At 31.1% G+C, this 15,632-nt stretch overlaps 2 protein-coding genes and 1 pseudogene across 2 annotated transcripts; 2 read left to right on the forward strand and 1 right to left on the reverse strand.

Annotated features, from left to right (window-relative positions):
• The first annotated feature begins 1,878 nt into the window (after positions 1-1,878).
• LOC128396889 (putative uncharacterized protein DDB_G0277255) lies at positions 1,879-11,164 on the forward strand. The gene is made up of 4 exons (XM_053357542.1): positions 1,879-2,075; positions 2,599-2,751; positions 7,128-7,702; positions 9,041-11,164. The coding sequence occupies exons 1-4, from the start codon at positions 2,055-2,057 to the stop codon at positions 9,999-10,001; spliced, it is 1,710 nt and encodes a 569-aa protein (XP_053213517.1). The 5' UTR covers positions 1,879-2,054; the 3' UTR covers positions 10,002-11,164.
• Positions 11,165-12,976, reverse strand: LOC128396892 (lysosomal acid glucosylceramidase-like). The gene is made up of 3 exons (XM_053357544.1): positions 12,374-12,976; positions 11,754-12,321; positions 11,165-11,693 (listed from the first exon to the last, which is right to left on the reverse strand). Exons 1-3 carry the CDS (start codon positions 12,908-12,910, stop codon positions 11,248-11,250), a joined length of 1,551 nt encoding a protein of 516 aa, XP_053213519.1. The 5' UTR covers positions 12,911-12,976; the 3' UTR covers positions 11,165-11,247.
• Positions 12,977-13,625: 649 nt separating this feature from the next.
• LOC128396893 (putative glucosylceramidase 4) lies at positions 13,626-15,498 on the forward strand (annotated as a pseudogene).
• The last annotated feature ends 134 nt before the right edge of the window (positions 15,499-15,632 follow it).

Genomic DNA, 15,632 nt, shown 5'->3' on the forward strand with positions numbered 1-15,632 from the left:
CAAATGCTTATGTATTTCTGTATCACTTTACTCACGGAAGTTAACATTTTAATCTGAAAAATTTGATAAATTACAATTTAGTGGATAAGATAATCAATCAGCGACAATGACCACAGAGTAACAAGTAACAATTAAACATGATTCTCACTGATTGACATCTAAATCATTTAAATTAACGGAATTAACGAAAAGTTAATCTGGTTAGATTAAAGGAGTTACCATGATAACGAAAAAGATTTATGTTTTTACGGATTTTCTGAGTTCAGACAATTAATTAAATTGTTGAGAATCAATTTCTATTTTTTTTTCTTCTCATTTTCTTCAAATAATTAAGACAGTTGATCACAATTAAAGAAGACAATCAATAAATTGCCAAGTCACATGGGAACTATTTAAGTTTAATTGAAATACAATCAGCCAATTAATTGTCACTATCAACTTTTAGTACTATTAACTAATTACATATTAATCAAGAAATGTAATAAAATAGTGATGATGTTAATCAATTTAAACTAAATCAACCTTCAAAATCACAATTAATAAGGTCACTTGTAAATTGTTGTATACCAATTAATGGATAGGGTTAATCATGAAAAAAGGTTGTAGTTGATTAATTGTCAAGTTTTCAGCTCAATGATTTAAGTGTGTTATTTTTGGTGACCTCAAATGATAATCAAATTATCAAATTGTTGTAAGTTAATTTGATTATTACGTCAATTAAAATAACTAAATGAAATTAAGATGATGATTCAAAGTGAAGGTAACAATTGAAACTTTCATTAGATCCTGTTACACTGAATTGATTTCTTGTTGATTGTAATTTTGGTACAAATTAATTTGATTGATTGTGATGATCAGATGATGATGAACATCATCACAATTAACAAAATGACAGAAAAAAATTAAGGTCATTTACGTCAATCAATTAATTGCACCTTAATCAATAGGAATACAATAAAACCGAAATCAAATTAACCATTGACATATTATTTTAAACCCTAAGGCAGTTAATTTATTTGATTATCTTAATATAATCAGTTAATTGTCGATAATTTTCTTGATAATTAATCATTAAACACACCTTTCTTTTAACTATTGTATCATTGTCACAATTAAAGAAATTAATTAAGATACAATAATTTAATCATCATTATTGATTGTCTATGATAATTGTTAACAATTAGATGCAAATTAAAATGGTTAAATTGAGTTACTCTGTTCACAATTAAACTGATTAGTTAGCTGATTACAGTTGTTAATCACAAATAATAAATATGATTAACTAAATGATTAACTTAATTTTCCTTGACCAAAATCAATATAATATGTAAATTTATTTCTCAATCTCAATCAATCAATTTGATCATTATCAGAATAGTTAATCATCCTAATCACAATTAAACAAGTTCTTAAGTGATTAAATTTAATTCTGATGATAAATTTCAACGAAATTGGTGAAAATAATTAATTGATTAACCATCGACTGGTCAACTAACTTTTTAGGTAAATTTCTGGTTTACGGTATTTCTTGTTTCTGGTTTGCATCATCATCACGTTTATCATCCTCATCCTAATCATCCTCATCTTATTATCATCTTTATCTTCATCCCCTCCCTAAACATCTTCCTCATCATCCCTCTAAGAATCCAAGCCGGATGAAGCCCTTCTAACGGTTCTTTCTCTTTCTTTTTCTCTTTCTTTGCAAGATAAGAGGACTTACCTTTTATCATCTTCTTCATCATCATTATCATCATCTTAGAACTCAAGTTCAAGTTACCTGAACATCTTTGCCCCCTCTCATCATCATCATCTCTCTCTCTCTCTCACTTTGCCCTCTCTCTCATCTTTTTGGTTCCTTTTTCATGTTATATTAGTCAACAAACTGTTCACCTGAATCACTAACTATTATCATCATCTTTCTGATTCATTTCAATTTTGATTCTGTAACAATCAAGGTGATTATTGATCATCACTGATTAGTAAATTGTTTAACTGTGATCACTTTAATTCATCCTAAACTTTAATCAATTTTCATTGTCAACCAATTCATAAAAATGTATTTCAATATACACAAGGTATGTTCATATATCGAAAGTTTTTTCCTTTACAGTTAACTAATTGTTGTTGTGATTTAGTTATTATCATTGTTAATTGTGATTATTATTTGATCATCATTAATTATTTCATTTAGATTGATTAATATCCTTTGTTAATTTTTGTTTCGTGCCAATTTATTAACTCAAATTATTGTTTTTTTAATTTCAACAAATTTCATTGATTTGATTTGTGAAATTAACTTGATCTTAGTTTTGATTAACCAACTTATTTTTAGTCAAACAATTTACTAATTGTACCATTTTCTGTCTTAGTTATCTGTCAGAATTAATAGTCTCGGAAGTGTAAGATTTAATTGTGAACATTAAATTTATTAACCGTGAATTGTAATGATTAAAGTGATCAACCGATCAAAGTTAAATTATGTTGATACGTTGTAACAGTAAACATTGTATTGTCTTTTTTACAGACAATTTAGTAAATTGTTCATGTGCTAACCTACAAAACAATCAACTAATCAACTTGTTTCCATCTTAATTACAGATTTTTGTTCTATTAATTTTTCTGATTCCATTGAGTTCGGCTCAATATGAGGAAGAATATTTTCCAGCCACAAAATGGTACATGAGAGCACCAAGGTCGATAAGTGGACTTTTCCGTCGTTTCTTAGGCCGTCGTAAGAACACAATTAGAACGGTAAGTTGGAACAATTAGTTGATCATTTCAATTTTCGAAAGACACAAATTTAAATTGTCCAACTCTCTAAACACTTTTACCAAGGAAAAGAAAAACATTCAATCAAATGCTACAAAATGGACATTTAAATGATGTGCTAATTGTAATTTCCAAGTGAAAATGTATGTCACCTAATTTGGAAATGATTAAGATGATGATTAACTTGATGATGATGCTTTTTTTAGAGCCGGAAGTTAGTTAGTTAACAATTTAGACTTGACCTTAACTAGTTAATTGCCAGTTTTTATACAAAATTGTTGATATATTGTATATTAGGTCAACAATTAGATTTCTAAAAATAATCAACACTAATTGTTACCTTTTTTCACTCTTCTTTTAATTCTTGGTGACAATTTTTGTCTATTTCCAACTAATCAACTACAATTAACTTGCCAAATTAATTGTGTCTTGTATTTTCCTATTCCTCTTGATTGTCACTCAATCAACACTTTAATCATAATGATACGTTGATGATTATAATCAACAAAGTTAATCAACTCATGTGAGTCAAATGTGGATTAACAAATAACTGTTAATATTTGTCAAATTAACTGAATCAACTACAACATTTAGTTTAGGAAAAAATCAAAGGAAACAATTATTATTTATTTAAACACTTACACAATCAAAACTAATCATTAACCAACAATCAGGTTCATTAATCATTTGACAATTTATTTCCTATCAAAATATAACCTGGCAAGAAATGGATTAAGACAATATTATCATCATCATTATCATTATCATGAAAAAATAGTAACAATCATGATTCTTAATTGTTGTTGAAATTAATTTTTCACAACAATTTCTCATTGAAATAATTGTTAACTCATTCATCGTATTTGCAATGATAACTTGTCAACCATTGATTGACAATCTCCTATTTAACTAATGACAATTTAATGACCATTAAACCACAAACTATTACATGAACAGTTTGATAATGTTGATGGTGATTAACTAATCATGATATTAATCATAATAGTAATAGTTGAACAAGAAAGTTTGTCTGAGACCGTGAACTTGAATGGATTGAGTATTTTTCACCCAAAAAAAAATCATCAATTGCCCTGGAATGTTGTAAATATGATGAGGAAGATGAAAAATTATCTTCATCATGATGATAATCATGTTATCATTAAGAATCCATTGATTATTTAGGATAAATTAAATTCTGACAAAAATAAATGTTTGTATATTTTTCAATTTTGACAGTTGACTCGGTGTGAGTCTTAACTGGTTACAAGAATTAACTAGTTAGTTAGTTAATTTTGTATAATTTCCTCTTGATTAATATGCGTTCCACACTGACTAATCAACTTAAACTGTTAACCCTGACAAACAACAATCAATCAGGAAAAAAAAAACAACAAAATTCATGATTAGCAAAAAAAAAACTGATTAGATCTTGTGAGTTATTTGATTATTAAGATTATCAACACTAATCTTTTCACCTTTTCTTTGCCCTTCCTCATCCCTATCTCTCTTTGATTAGTTAAAGATTGATTAACGTCGTTAAAAGTGATGATTAACACACGCACTCACTTTAATTGTTGCGAACCACAAGTAAATAGTTGATTAAATTAATCTTCTAATTGCAAAATTCATATTAACCGCTAACTTAGTTGTTTCTTGTTCCTCTTCGGTTTCCATGGTTACCCTTCAAGTCGACCAATGAAAAGAGACTTTGATTTGCCTCCAAGAAAAACTAATCTAAATATTGACTTGATTTACTTGATTCTTTGAATTCTTTACCTTTAATTAACAACTTTTATTAATTATAAATCAACGTACTAACAATTTAGAGAAAAGGTCAAGTTACAAGAACAATTAACAGCCTCCCACTCCCAAATAATTAGTTGCCCTCTTCTCTTATTGCTCAGTGAATCATTTTATTCATTTTTTCTTCTTCTCTCTTATCCTTCCTATGTGATTAACTTACCATTTATCAACATCAAGGGTAATTATTAAAACTATTTATTTTCTTTTATTATCAGTTTATTACTTGTTTTGGTGTATAATTAACTGGCAATCAAGTTTGCCTTTGGTTATCCCAAGTTAAAATTATCAAATTATGTTGATTATTTTGATTACCATTATTATTAGATTATGATATTAATAATGGTTGGTGGTAGTTAGAGTAAGTTGATGTAATAATAATAATAATATTAGGAAGGGAGAGAGAGAGAGAGAGAGTAAAGGATTAAGTAGGTTTACATTTTAATAAAAAATCTTCTTAGGCCTGAAAAGATTTGATAATTGTAATCATTTAAATTGATTCAGAAACAAACATGACTTTTAAAGGTATCAAGAGATTTAACTGTAAATTGAAATGAGAAACAACAATAAACTAAAGTAGATGGATGATTAGTTATCAGTTAGTCGTACGTGTATTTAAAAAAGTAACAATTACATTTTATTGTACTTGAAAAGAGATCATATCAATTTACTGATTATCGTGATTTGAATAAATTGAAATAGAAAAAAAAGAAATAGTTTTATCTTGATTACAATTTAATTATAATAATCGTTGATAGTTTTCTAGTTCATGTTGAACATGCAAAAAATAAACTTCTTGTATCTTAAATGATTTAATTTTAAACCAAATGAATTGATAATTCTGATCGTTTATTATTGAATTAAATTAGGAAAACAAAACAATGATTAATAACATCATCAATATAATGATTGAGTAAATTGTCACGAAAAAATTGACAACATGCTAAATAGTAAAGTTTAATTGTATTTCATGATTTCCAATGCAATACAATGAAAGAGATGAATCCTGATGTGATATTAGTAATAGAAATCAAATGTTTAGATTAAAAATCTAATTGAGTTAAATGTGAATCACGAAATCGACCCAGATTAACAATTATAATCATAAATAGTTGAAAATAAGAGAAATGATAAAACTACAATTAGGATTAGTAAACCAATTGAATTGATTATCTATTAAGATGAAAATGTTATCACAAATTTGTACCAATGAGCTAAATGAATTTACTATTGAGATGATGAAATGTTGATAAAAAGGGTGAGAGGAAGTAGAAAACCCGATTCTTAATCATCTTTATCAAAATATCATGTTTGTTGATTAACGGAATTAACATTAATCTTGGCAATCAAAGTAAACACGAATTGAGTGAATCACGATGAAAACAACATCAACATGCCAAGGATAAGGTTAATCTCTAGTTAGTGTTATCTTCATCATCATCATCATTATTACCTTGGCACTTTAAGGTATGAAGATAATGATGATGAGCTTTTGGTATGATTCGGTGGTTCGATATGCACCAACGATCAAAACCGAAGATCAATTTTTCCAACTAAACCCAAAGTGAATTCAGGTTGAATTTATTGTTTAGTTAATTTAACCATGAGAATGATTTTGATGAGGATCATGAGAAGGATGAAGATTATCATGGTGATGAAGATAAAGGCAAGGAAAGTTCACTTGGTTAACTATTAACCATAACAACGCCTACAGAATTAAAAGTGATCAATGAGATGATGCTCAAGAGTAAAGTGAGAGAGAGGAAGATGATGACCAAAAAAAAAGATGAGGATGGTAATGAAAACGAGCAAACTTTGAACTTGTTGATGGTCATTCAAGATTAGTGTTACTGTTGGTGTAAATTAATGTCTATTGATATAATAAAAAAGAAGATGAAAAGAGATGATGATTATCTTGATTCGCCACCGGGTTAGCCTTAATTACCGTTAAATCCGGTTATTTGGTACTCTTTCAATTTAAGAACCTGAAAGCATCATCACCAGCATCGTGTTTTTTTTTTCATCATCTCACCTCATCCTTAACTGTCCGCATCATTTTCACCATCATTTAACCACATTCATCTTGATCAATTGATAAATCTGATTGATATTAACACGAAATTGGCACAAATTGTTTTTCCTGATTGAAAACATGGTAACTGTTTCAATAGTAATACATTTATGACTGTAAATGTATCAATGATTAAGATGATTGTGAATGAAGATGATTAGTATCATCTATTCATCATCATGATACAATTGAATTTAATCTGATGAAAAAAAAACTGTTTATCCTTTTCCACTATTCAACTATTTCATTTAATTGGAAACTTTTAAAACGATCTGCAATTAACTTGATTGCTTTTAATTCAAATCTTAATCACTATTACCTCAAGATTATCATCAGATATTGGAAAATATTTGAATGTGATAAATTTCATTGAATTTTGATTGATTTGTTTTATTGTATTAGTACAAAGGGTTAGACGATTTAAATTGGATAATTTTAATTCCGTTTGGTTAATGATTATTTTTTCTTCCTCTTTTGATTATCTTAGGGTTTCCAAGGAACTGCCATTGCCAATGGTCCTTATGCCAGTCAACCATCATCATATTATTCATCATTCTTGTCTAATCCCTTCTCATCTGGATCTGGACCTTCAGGAGTTTATCCTGGATCATCAGGTTCAGGATCATCTCCAGTCGCTTCTGCCTCGTCTCCTGGTTTCAGCTCAAACTTTTATTCACCTCAATTGAGTAGTTTCACCAATGTAGTCGGTGGATCGGGTCCAATTCCCTCGGCGGGAACCAATTATCCAACCTATTCACCTCCCTCTTCAGGCCCTGGTTCTGGTAATCCAGCTAATCTTGATTTCCATGCAGTTCTTGACCAATTTGTCCGATCAGCTGGTCTCTCACCAACCGGTGATCATGAACCTGCAGCATCAACTATCCAATCGAAAGGAGATACTCCAGTTTTCAGTTTTAAGAAACTTTACTCTTTCCCCTTCTACTTATCAACTGACCAACAACCAGCTGATCAAGGATTTAATCTTCAAATTCCTTACATGAGAAAACACATCCGACGAGCTCTTCATGAAGGTTCATTCATCAAGAATCCTAAATTCTTCGGGTAAGATTAACATGTTCACTAATCCGTTGTAACGCTCAAGTTATAATGATCTTCCCATTGACCCTTTTAGCCAAGAATGAAAATACAAACATGATTTATGTTTGACAATTTAATCCGAACAGTTAATTACATTTCTCATATCAAATTTTTGTTTCTCTGACAAACAATTTAAACCATCCCTTCAGTAACTTAAAATCCTTGTTAAAGTTAATTTTTTTTCTGTTGATTTATTTGATAACTTTGATTATCCGTTGCATCAAGTTTATCATTAACTGATCATTTTTACAATCATACAATTAATTTTTACTACTACAAGTTTAATTTTCAAACCAATTCATCACCATCATCATTACTAAAAATAGTAACGATTTTGATTGTGACAAATTTAGATTGTTAAAAAGTTAATCTTAATTCAACAATCAACTCGATTCGTTCTGTTTTTCTTGTTATGAGCAATATGACATTGATTATTTAATCCGATTCACTTGATTGTGATTTAAATGTGTGAGAGAAAGTTGATTTATTAAGCCAATGATAATCAAAATGATCCATTTTGATTACTGATCATTTTTCATAACCTTCATCACAATTGACTGATTTGGTTTAATCATTTTTTATTCTGAAAAAGTGAAACGGTGATCAGATTTTCATGTTAATTATTGGCTTGGATGAAATTGTTATTTAATCAACGGATGACACAATTAATGGTGATATCTAATTTAAAGATCAACAAATCAATAAACTTTTTCTTCTTGATTGCTGAAAGTGCAATTAAACTACTTTTAGAATGAGTTTAATTTAGTTACTAACAATTTCAAGATGGACTTTAATTTAATCAGTCTATTGTTTATGTTGTGACTTATTCTAATACAATTAATTATTGGTAATCTTGTAGTTGTCTCTTCATTAATTGCTTGGTTTCAATCATTGAACCAAATCTGAATCATTGATCCGGATACAAAGTTATAATTAATCAACAAATCCTTTTGTGTATCTCTTGATTAACAATATTAATCAACAATAATTGTTTACCTGACAGTAAATGAGAAAAGCTAAAAATTTAATCACTTGGAGTGTAAATAATAACAATTTAACCTCTTACACTTGACACAGTTAATTGTATTTGCTTAACATAGTTAAATCAAATTGATATAATATTACAACTGAGTTAAAAGTGATTGTGTTGATTACAATGATTTAGTTGATGATGACCACTTACTATTATTATAAAAGGAAGGACATTGTAAATTTCATCTTAATTGTTTAAGGTTAATTGTTATAATATGAATCTAATTTTTTTTTCTTTCTCTCTTTGTTCAATCAAATTTTGTCAAACAGCGATAAGCAATCAATTCAAAACTGGTTGCACCCAAAGAATTGGTATTTCGGTCAACAAGCACTCCAACAATCAGGATCATCTTTAATCCCAACAACCTCAACAAACATTCAATGGCCAAATGGACAAGAGACAAACCCATTAATCAATGGTGTCGCTCATCAACGACCCTTTTTCCGAGGTGCTGCTAAACAACCAATAGGTGTTAAAGGTGGTATTGTTGGTCATCATAAACAACAATTACCTGTCGCTCATCATTTACAACATGGTTCACCATCAACAATAGGATCTCCCGTTGTCCCAATCCAAGGAGCTGCTTCATCATTGGTGCCCTCAGGACCACTTAAACCAGGTCACCAACAACCTCACCAACCTCACCAACAACAACAACAACAACAACAACAATTAACCCACCTTACACCCTCATCTTCAGTATCTCAATCAACATCAATCTCATCTTCATCTTCATCCTCATCGCCATCATCATCTTCCTCTGTAGTATCATCAGCTCCATCATCTTCCTCATCTTCATCATCATCAAACGCCGGTCAACAACAATCATCTCAACAAGGTTCATCTTCCGGTCAACTAGCTGACCCAAGTATCCTTAGTTCACAAGCTTTCATTGCTCAATATTTACAAGAACAATTAGCTGCGGCTAATCAAAAACCATCAAATATTAAAGATGATCAGGAAACCAACGAATCACAATACGCATCAGCTTATTATTTTCCCAATAATAACAAAGTTCAACAACAACAACAACCTTCATCCTCTCAGCAACAACAAGGTAAACACCAGTCACAGTTAGTCTCTGGTCAAGAGAAAGGTCAACCTGCCTCGGGCATAACATCATCATCATCAGTATCCTCATCATCTTCCCCTGTCTCTGGTGATCAATCGTCGCCCCTCAGCTCGTACCAGGTATCCTATTCATCTGGAGGCTATGGGACATCCTCTTAATTGTAATCAGATATTTAACTAATCAAAACAAAAATTGAAGGATGGACAAAACAACAATCAATATCGTGAGGTTAATCTAAGGATAAATTGGTCAACGTTTGTTTGTTTGTTTGTTTATTTCATCATTAAAATCTCATCAACGATTAATGACCACTAACAATTAGTTAACTCATCAATATAATACTAAAGATTAACCTGTCAAATGAACAAATTACAAAACAAATTGTTCAACCAAACATTTGATTACATAAAATTCATCATCAATCTTTTCATTTTCATCATCTCAATAACTAAGCCAAGAAATAGTCTTCACCTTCATCCTCTTCCTCTCACGTACTCTCTCACCACTAACAATCCTAATTGTAAACTGATTTTACTACCAATTGATTGACCCAAACTAACAAATTAAATTGGATGGAAAATAATAACTTAGATCATGGAGAGAATCGTTAGACCTACAATTAACCTTGAAGAGTGTTTATTGACCTTCTTATTTTTGGAAATCAACTAATATATGAAAAGCCCACCTATTAATGCTAATTAAACCAATCTTAATTGTTCCAATTTGACCGATCATCATGAAGCAATCAAGGAGCAATTTCACCGAGGTGGAAAAACAAAATCTCTTCCTATTTATATTTTAGGTTCATCTTCCTACTCTTACCTTTTTTTCCGATTTTCCCTCTTTTTATGATTTTGCTCCTGATTCTAATTAATTCTGCAACTTTTACAATTAATTTCTAATTAACTCAACAAATGCATATTTTACTTATGTTGACATCTCACCAGAAATTCACTGTCATCAAATGGATTAAATTTATTGTCATAATTTAACGATTTATGATATAAAATGAGAGGATTTCCAATCAATCAAATCTGATTGCGTTATCGAATCAGATCTGATAAATATTTAATTTGTATTGCATTTTGTTTCTAACTGTTCAACTTAAAATTTACATACTTTAATTGTTGAATTTTACACACATTTAATATTGTTTGTAAATCATTTTGACAATCAATTGATTTTATAATTCATTTTTCCTTCTGTTTGATTCAGTTCCAATTTAAAGTGAATCTAAACATCAAGGATAATGTGAAAACTTTGTAGCGACATTTTCTCGCCTATTTATCTGATATTAAACAATCAAAATTAACTCCAACAATTGATAATTATTCAAACTAATACATAAATGATCAATTTTATTGCATTTCTATTAATCATATGATAAAATGAATACAATTTTAATTATAAAGCGATGACCATATTACGAATTGATCTTGGTTTCAATGTTGTTGTGATTGTTTTGCTTGCGAATCCATTGATTGTCATGTCGACATGATCATCGTTCATGTTTAATAAAATTAAGACCAACTTGTTATCCGGCGTAATGAAGGAAGTGGTATGAACATTGTTCGGGGCATTAACGACACTACAAGAGACTCGAGTTGATCCGATTGGTAAAAATTTAGAGAAATGAGCTAATGCATAATACATTGGGTTCTTGTAATATTCTTGTGAGGTTGAGTTAATCACGACTGTTGAGTCAACCCAATTCTTGGCCCAATTTGGTCCACCTGAAGTGTCAACAGCGATTGTCCAATCAGTCCAACCAGATGAATAATGTTGAAGTCCCTCGAGAATGTCCAGAGCATAAGCTTCAGCTCTTGTCCAAGATCCAAGGTAGTCCGAAGCTAAAATCAACCGAAAACGTTTTGATCATTTGGTTTTTTCATATTCGATTCTTCACTTACCAACTCCAGTCCATCCACCTTCAGATGAAAATAGGAAATAATCCGGATACTTTTCATGAGCTTGAGCCAGAATCTGATAAGAAGATGGATAATTACGAGAATACCAATGATAAGCGATTCCTGATACATAAGAAGCCGCTTCAGGATCGTCGAGCAAAGTGTTTACATAAGTCGGAATGTCATTTGTATTATCGTCATTAATCATAAGTGTGAGGTTTTCCTTTCCCCAACCCGCAGCTCTAAGAGCTGGACCGAGGTCAAGCTTAACCCAATCTCTGATCTGAGCGGGAGTCATTGCAAGAGCATTGAAAATGCTTCCTCCGATTCCTTCAGCGGGCTCATTTTCAGTGGTCAGTCCCCACAGTTTAACACCATTTTCCAAGTAAGCGTTCAAGTATTTCACATAATAATCGGCCCACAGTTTATAATAAACATCTCCCGGACCCCAGATCAAACCACCATTTCCATTGATTGCATGATTTGTTTTCATCCACGCTGGCGATGACCAAGCGGAACCGAATGCTCGAAACTCAGGATTTAATTCCTTAGCTAATTTCAACAAGGGAATCTAAAGAATATAAAGTAAGTAAATTTCAACGAAATCGATCTGAGATAAATACCTTATATTTAATATCTTCTTCTGCGAGAGCAAAATGGGACAGATCGAAATCGAGTTCGGTATCATCCAAAGAATATGCTCGAACTGAAGAGTCAGATCCACCAACTGAAATTCGAGCGACATTATACTCGAGTCCATGAGGGCCAAAGTAATCGTTCATTACCCGATTAATCAGCTCACCTTTCAATAATGTTAAGATATTAATCGCAGCTCCATCGGTTAAAGTGCCACCAAAGCCCAGAATCTGTTGCTTTTTATCCGAGACATTAACATTCATCACAAATTGATTGTCATTGTAAATCTTTGATTTTACTTGATCAACAGTAACAATTGTCTTTTCTAATCGAGATGTTTTCTGATCCGATTCGTAGATGATTATTGTACCAGGTTCGATTGTCTTTTCAATGTCCAAAGTGTCACAATAATTTTCATCACAAACACAAACAAACGAATCTCCAGTAAATGTCCGTTTCTTACATTCACTTGCCAAAGAAACAGAGAAAACAATAAACAAACTAATCAACTTTAACAAAATCATCGCAATTCACTTAATTGTACAATCAGACAAACTAATTTACTCTCAATCATCATCAATTTATACACAAATTCAACAATAACAATTTTAATCACAAGAAAATCAGATCAAAGTGTTTCCTATTAATCCAAACAAAGTGATCTCAGTTGATAACTACGCTCGACTTTATGATAAAACTTTAATATCAAATTTCCGAGTTTCAGTTCTGTCAGTTGATTTTCAGATTGATTTCAATTTTGATTGTGATCATTTCGTGAGACCTTCATAGGTCAAAAATAATTTACTCATTCTTGCTAATAATTCCGTTAGTTGAGTCTAAGAATCAATTCATTATCATAATTGTGATAAAAGCATTCATTTGATTCCAGTGAATTGTTATTGTTGTTTATTATGAAAAGTTGCCATTGATTTTAATCAACCAACTAATTGTTTGAAACATGATAAAATTGGGTAATAATTCAATCGATTATTAGTTGTATTTTGTAAGTAAATACATAATTGATAAATGAAATAATATCGTTTACCTTTGAGTTGTTTTCTAATAGCATTTGAACAATAGATTCTGAGTATCGTTGATTGGAACTTCATGTAAAATATAAAATAATGGAATCGAGTTGATAATCAACCGGGATCACTTTGTTTTAATTAATAGGAAACACTTTGATCTGATTTTCTTGTGATTAAAATTGTTATTGTTGAATTTGTGTATAAATTGATGATGATTGAGAGTAAATTAGTTTGTCTGATTGTACAATTAAGTGAATTGCGATGATTTTGTTAAAGTTGATTAGTTTGTTTATTGTTTTCTCTGTTTCTTTGGCAAGTGAATGTAAGAAACGGACATTTACTGGAGATTCGTTTGTTTGTGTTTGTGATGAAAATTATTGTGACACTTTGGACATTGAAAAGACAATCGAACCTGGTACAATAATCATCTACGAATCGGATCAGAAAACATCTCGATTAGAAAAGACAATTGTTACTGTTGATCAAGTAAAATCAAAGATTTACAATGACAATCAATTTGTGATGAATGTTAATGTTTCTGATAAAAAGCAACAGATTCTGGGCTTTGGTGGTTGTTTTACCGATGGAGCAGTGATTAATATCGATACACTTTCAGATACTTTGATTGAACAATTCATGTCCGATTATTTCGGTCCTCATGGTCTCGAATATAATATTGGACGTGTTCCGATCGGAGGATCAGATTCATCGGTTCGTGGCTACTCTTTGGACGATACAGAATTTGATTTCGAGCTCAAATATTTCGCTCTTGCCGAAGAAGATACAAAATATCGAGTAAGTTAAGAAACGAAAATCTAAAATTGTCTTTAATTCCTAATAGCTGATTATATTAATAATTAATCATCAAATGTAATAGATTCCATTACTTAAATTAGCCAAGCAAATGAATCCTGAGTTTCGAGCATTCGGTTCCGCTTGGTCATCTCCTGCATGGATGAAAGTAAATCACAAACTCAATGGCGCCGGTGGTTTAATTTGGGGTCCTGGTGATGTTTATTATAAACTTTGGGCTCAATATTATGTCAAGTAAGTTAATCAGTTGACTCCATGAAAGCTCATTTTTAATTCAATCTCTATTCCTACAGGTATTTGAACGCTTATTTGGAACAAGGTGTCAAATTTTGGGGATTGACAACTGAGAATGAGCCGATTGAAGGAATCAGAGGAATGAGTTGGAATGCCCTTGGAATGACCGGTGAAAATATTCGAGATTTTGTGAAGCTCGATTTAGGACCAGCTCTTAAAGCTGCTGGTTGGGAAAGGAAAATCTCACTCTCATGATTAACGATGATAATACTGATGATATTGATTCTTATGTACCAGTTTTTCTCGATGATCCTGAAGCGGCTTCTTATGTTTCAGGAATCGCTTATCATTGGTACTCACGTAATTATCCATCTTCTTATCAAATTCTGACTCAAACTCACGATAAATATCCAGACTACTTTTTATTATCAACGGAGGCCGGAGAATGGGGAGTCGGTAAGTTTACAACAAGTGTCTGATTTGAGATCATAATTTATTGATTATGTTTGTTTTGTATCTTTAAGCTTCTGAACATCTCGGCGCTTGGGATCGAGCTGAGGCTTATGCTCTTGATATTCTCGAGGGACTCCAACATTATTCTTCAGGTTGGACTGATTGGGCTCTCGCTGTTGACACTTCAGGTGGACCGAATTGGGCCAAGAACTGGGTCGATGCGACAATTGTTATCAATGCTACTGCTCAAGAATATTACAAGAACCCAATGTATTATGCATTAGCTCATTTCTCTAAATTTTTACCAATCGGATCAACTCGAGTCTCTTGTAGTGTCGTTAATGCCCCGAACAATGTTCATACCACTTCCTTCATTACTCCGGATAACAAGTTGGTCTTAATTTTATTAAACATGAACGATGATCATGTCGACATGACAATCAATGGATTCGCAAGCAAAACAATCACAACAACATTGAAACCAAGATCAATTCGTAACATGGTCATCGCTTTGTAATCAAATTGTATTCATTTTATAATATTATTAATAGAAATGCAATAAAATTTATCATTTACATTGTGTATATTATTAAAGTCCAACTTTTTGAAAACAATTCCTCTGAATCAACTGAAACTCATTGATCTCAGTGTCCGTGAAAGTGCCTATGTCAAGTTTATAAACGAAGCAATGGAAGAAAAGTTAAGGTTTCAATTTTAT

This window comes from Panonychus citri, unplaced genomic scaffold, assembly GCF_014898815.1.
Source record: "Panonychus citri isolate SS breed McGregor unplaced genomic scaffold, ASM1489881v1 Contig00028, whole genome shotgun sequence".
Classification (NCBI taxonomy): domain Eukaryota; kingdom Metazoa; phylum Arthropoda; class Arachnida; order Trombidiformes; family Tetranychidae; genus Panonychus; species Panonychus citri.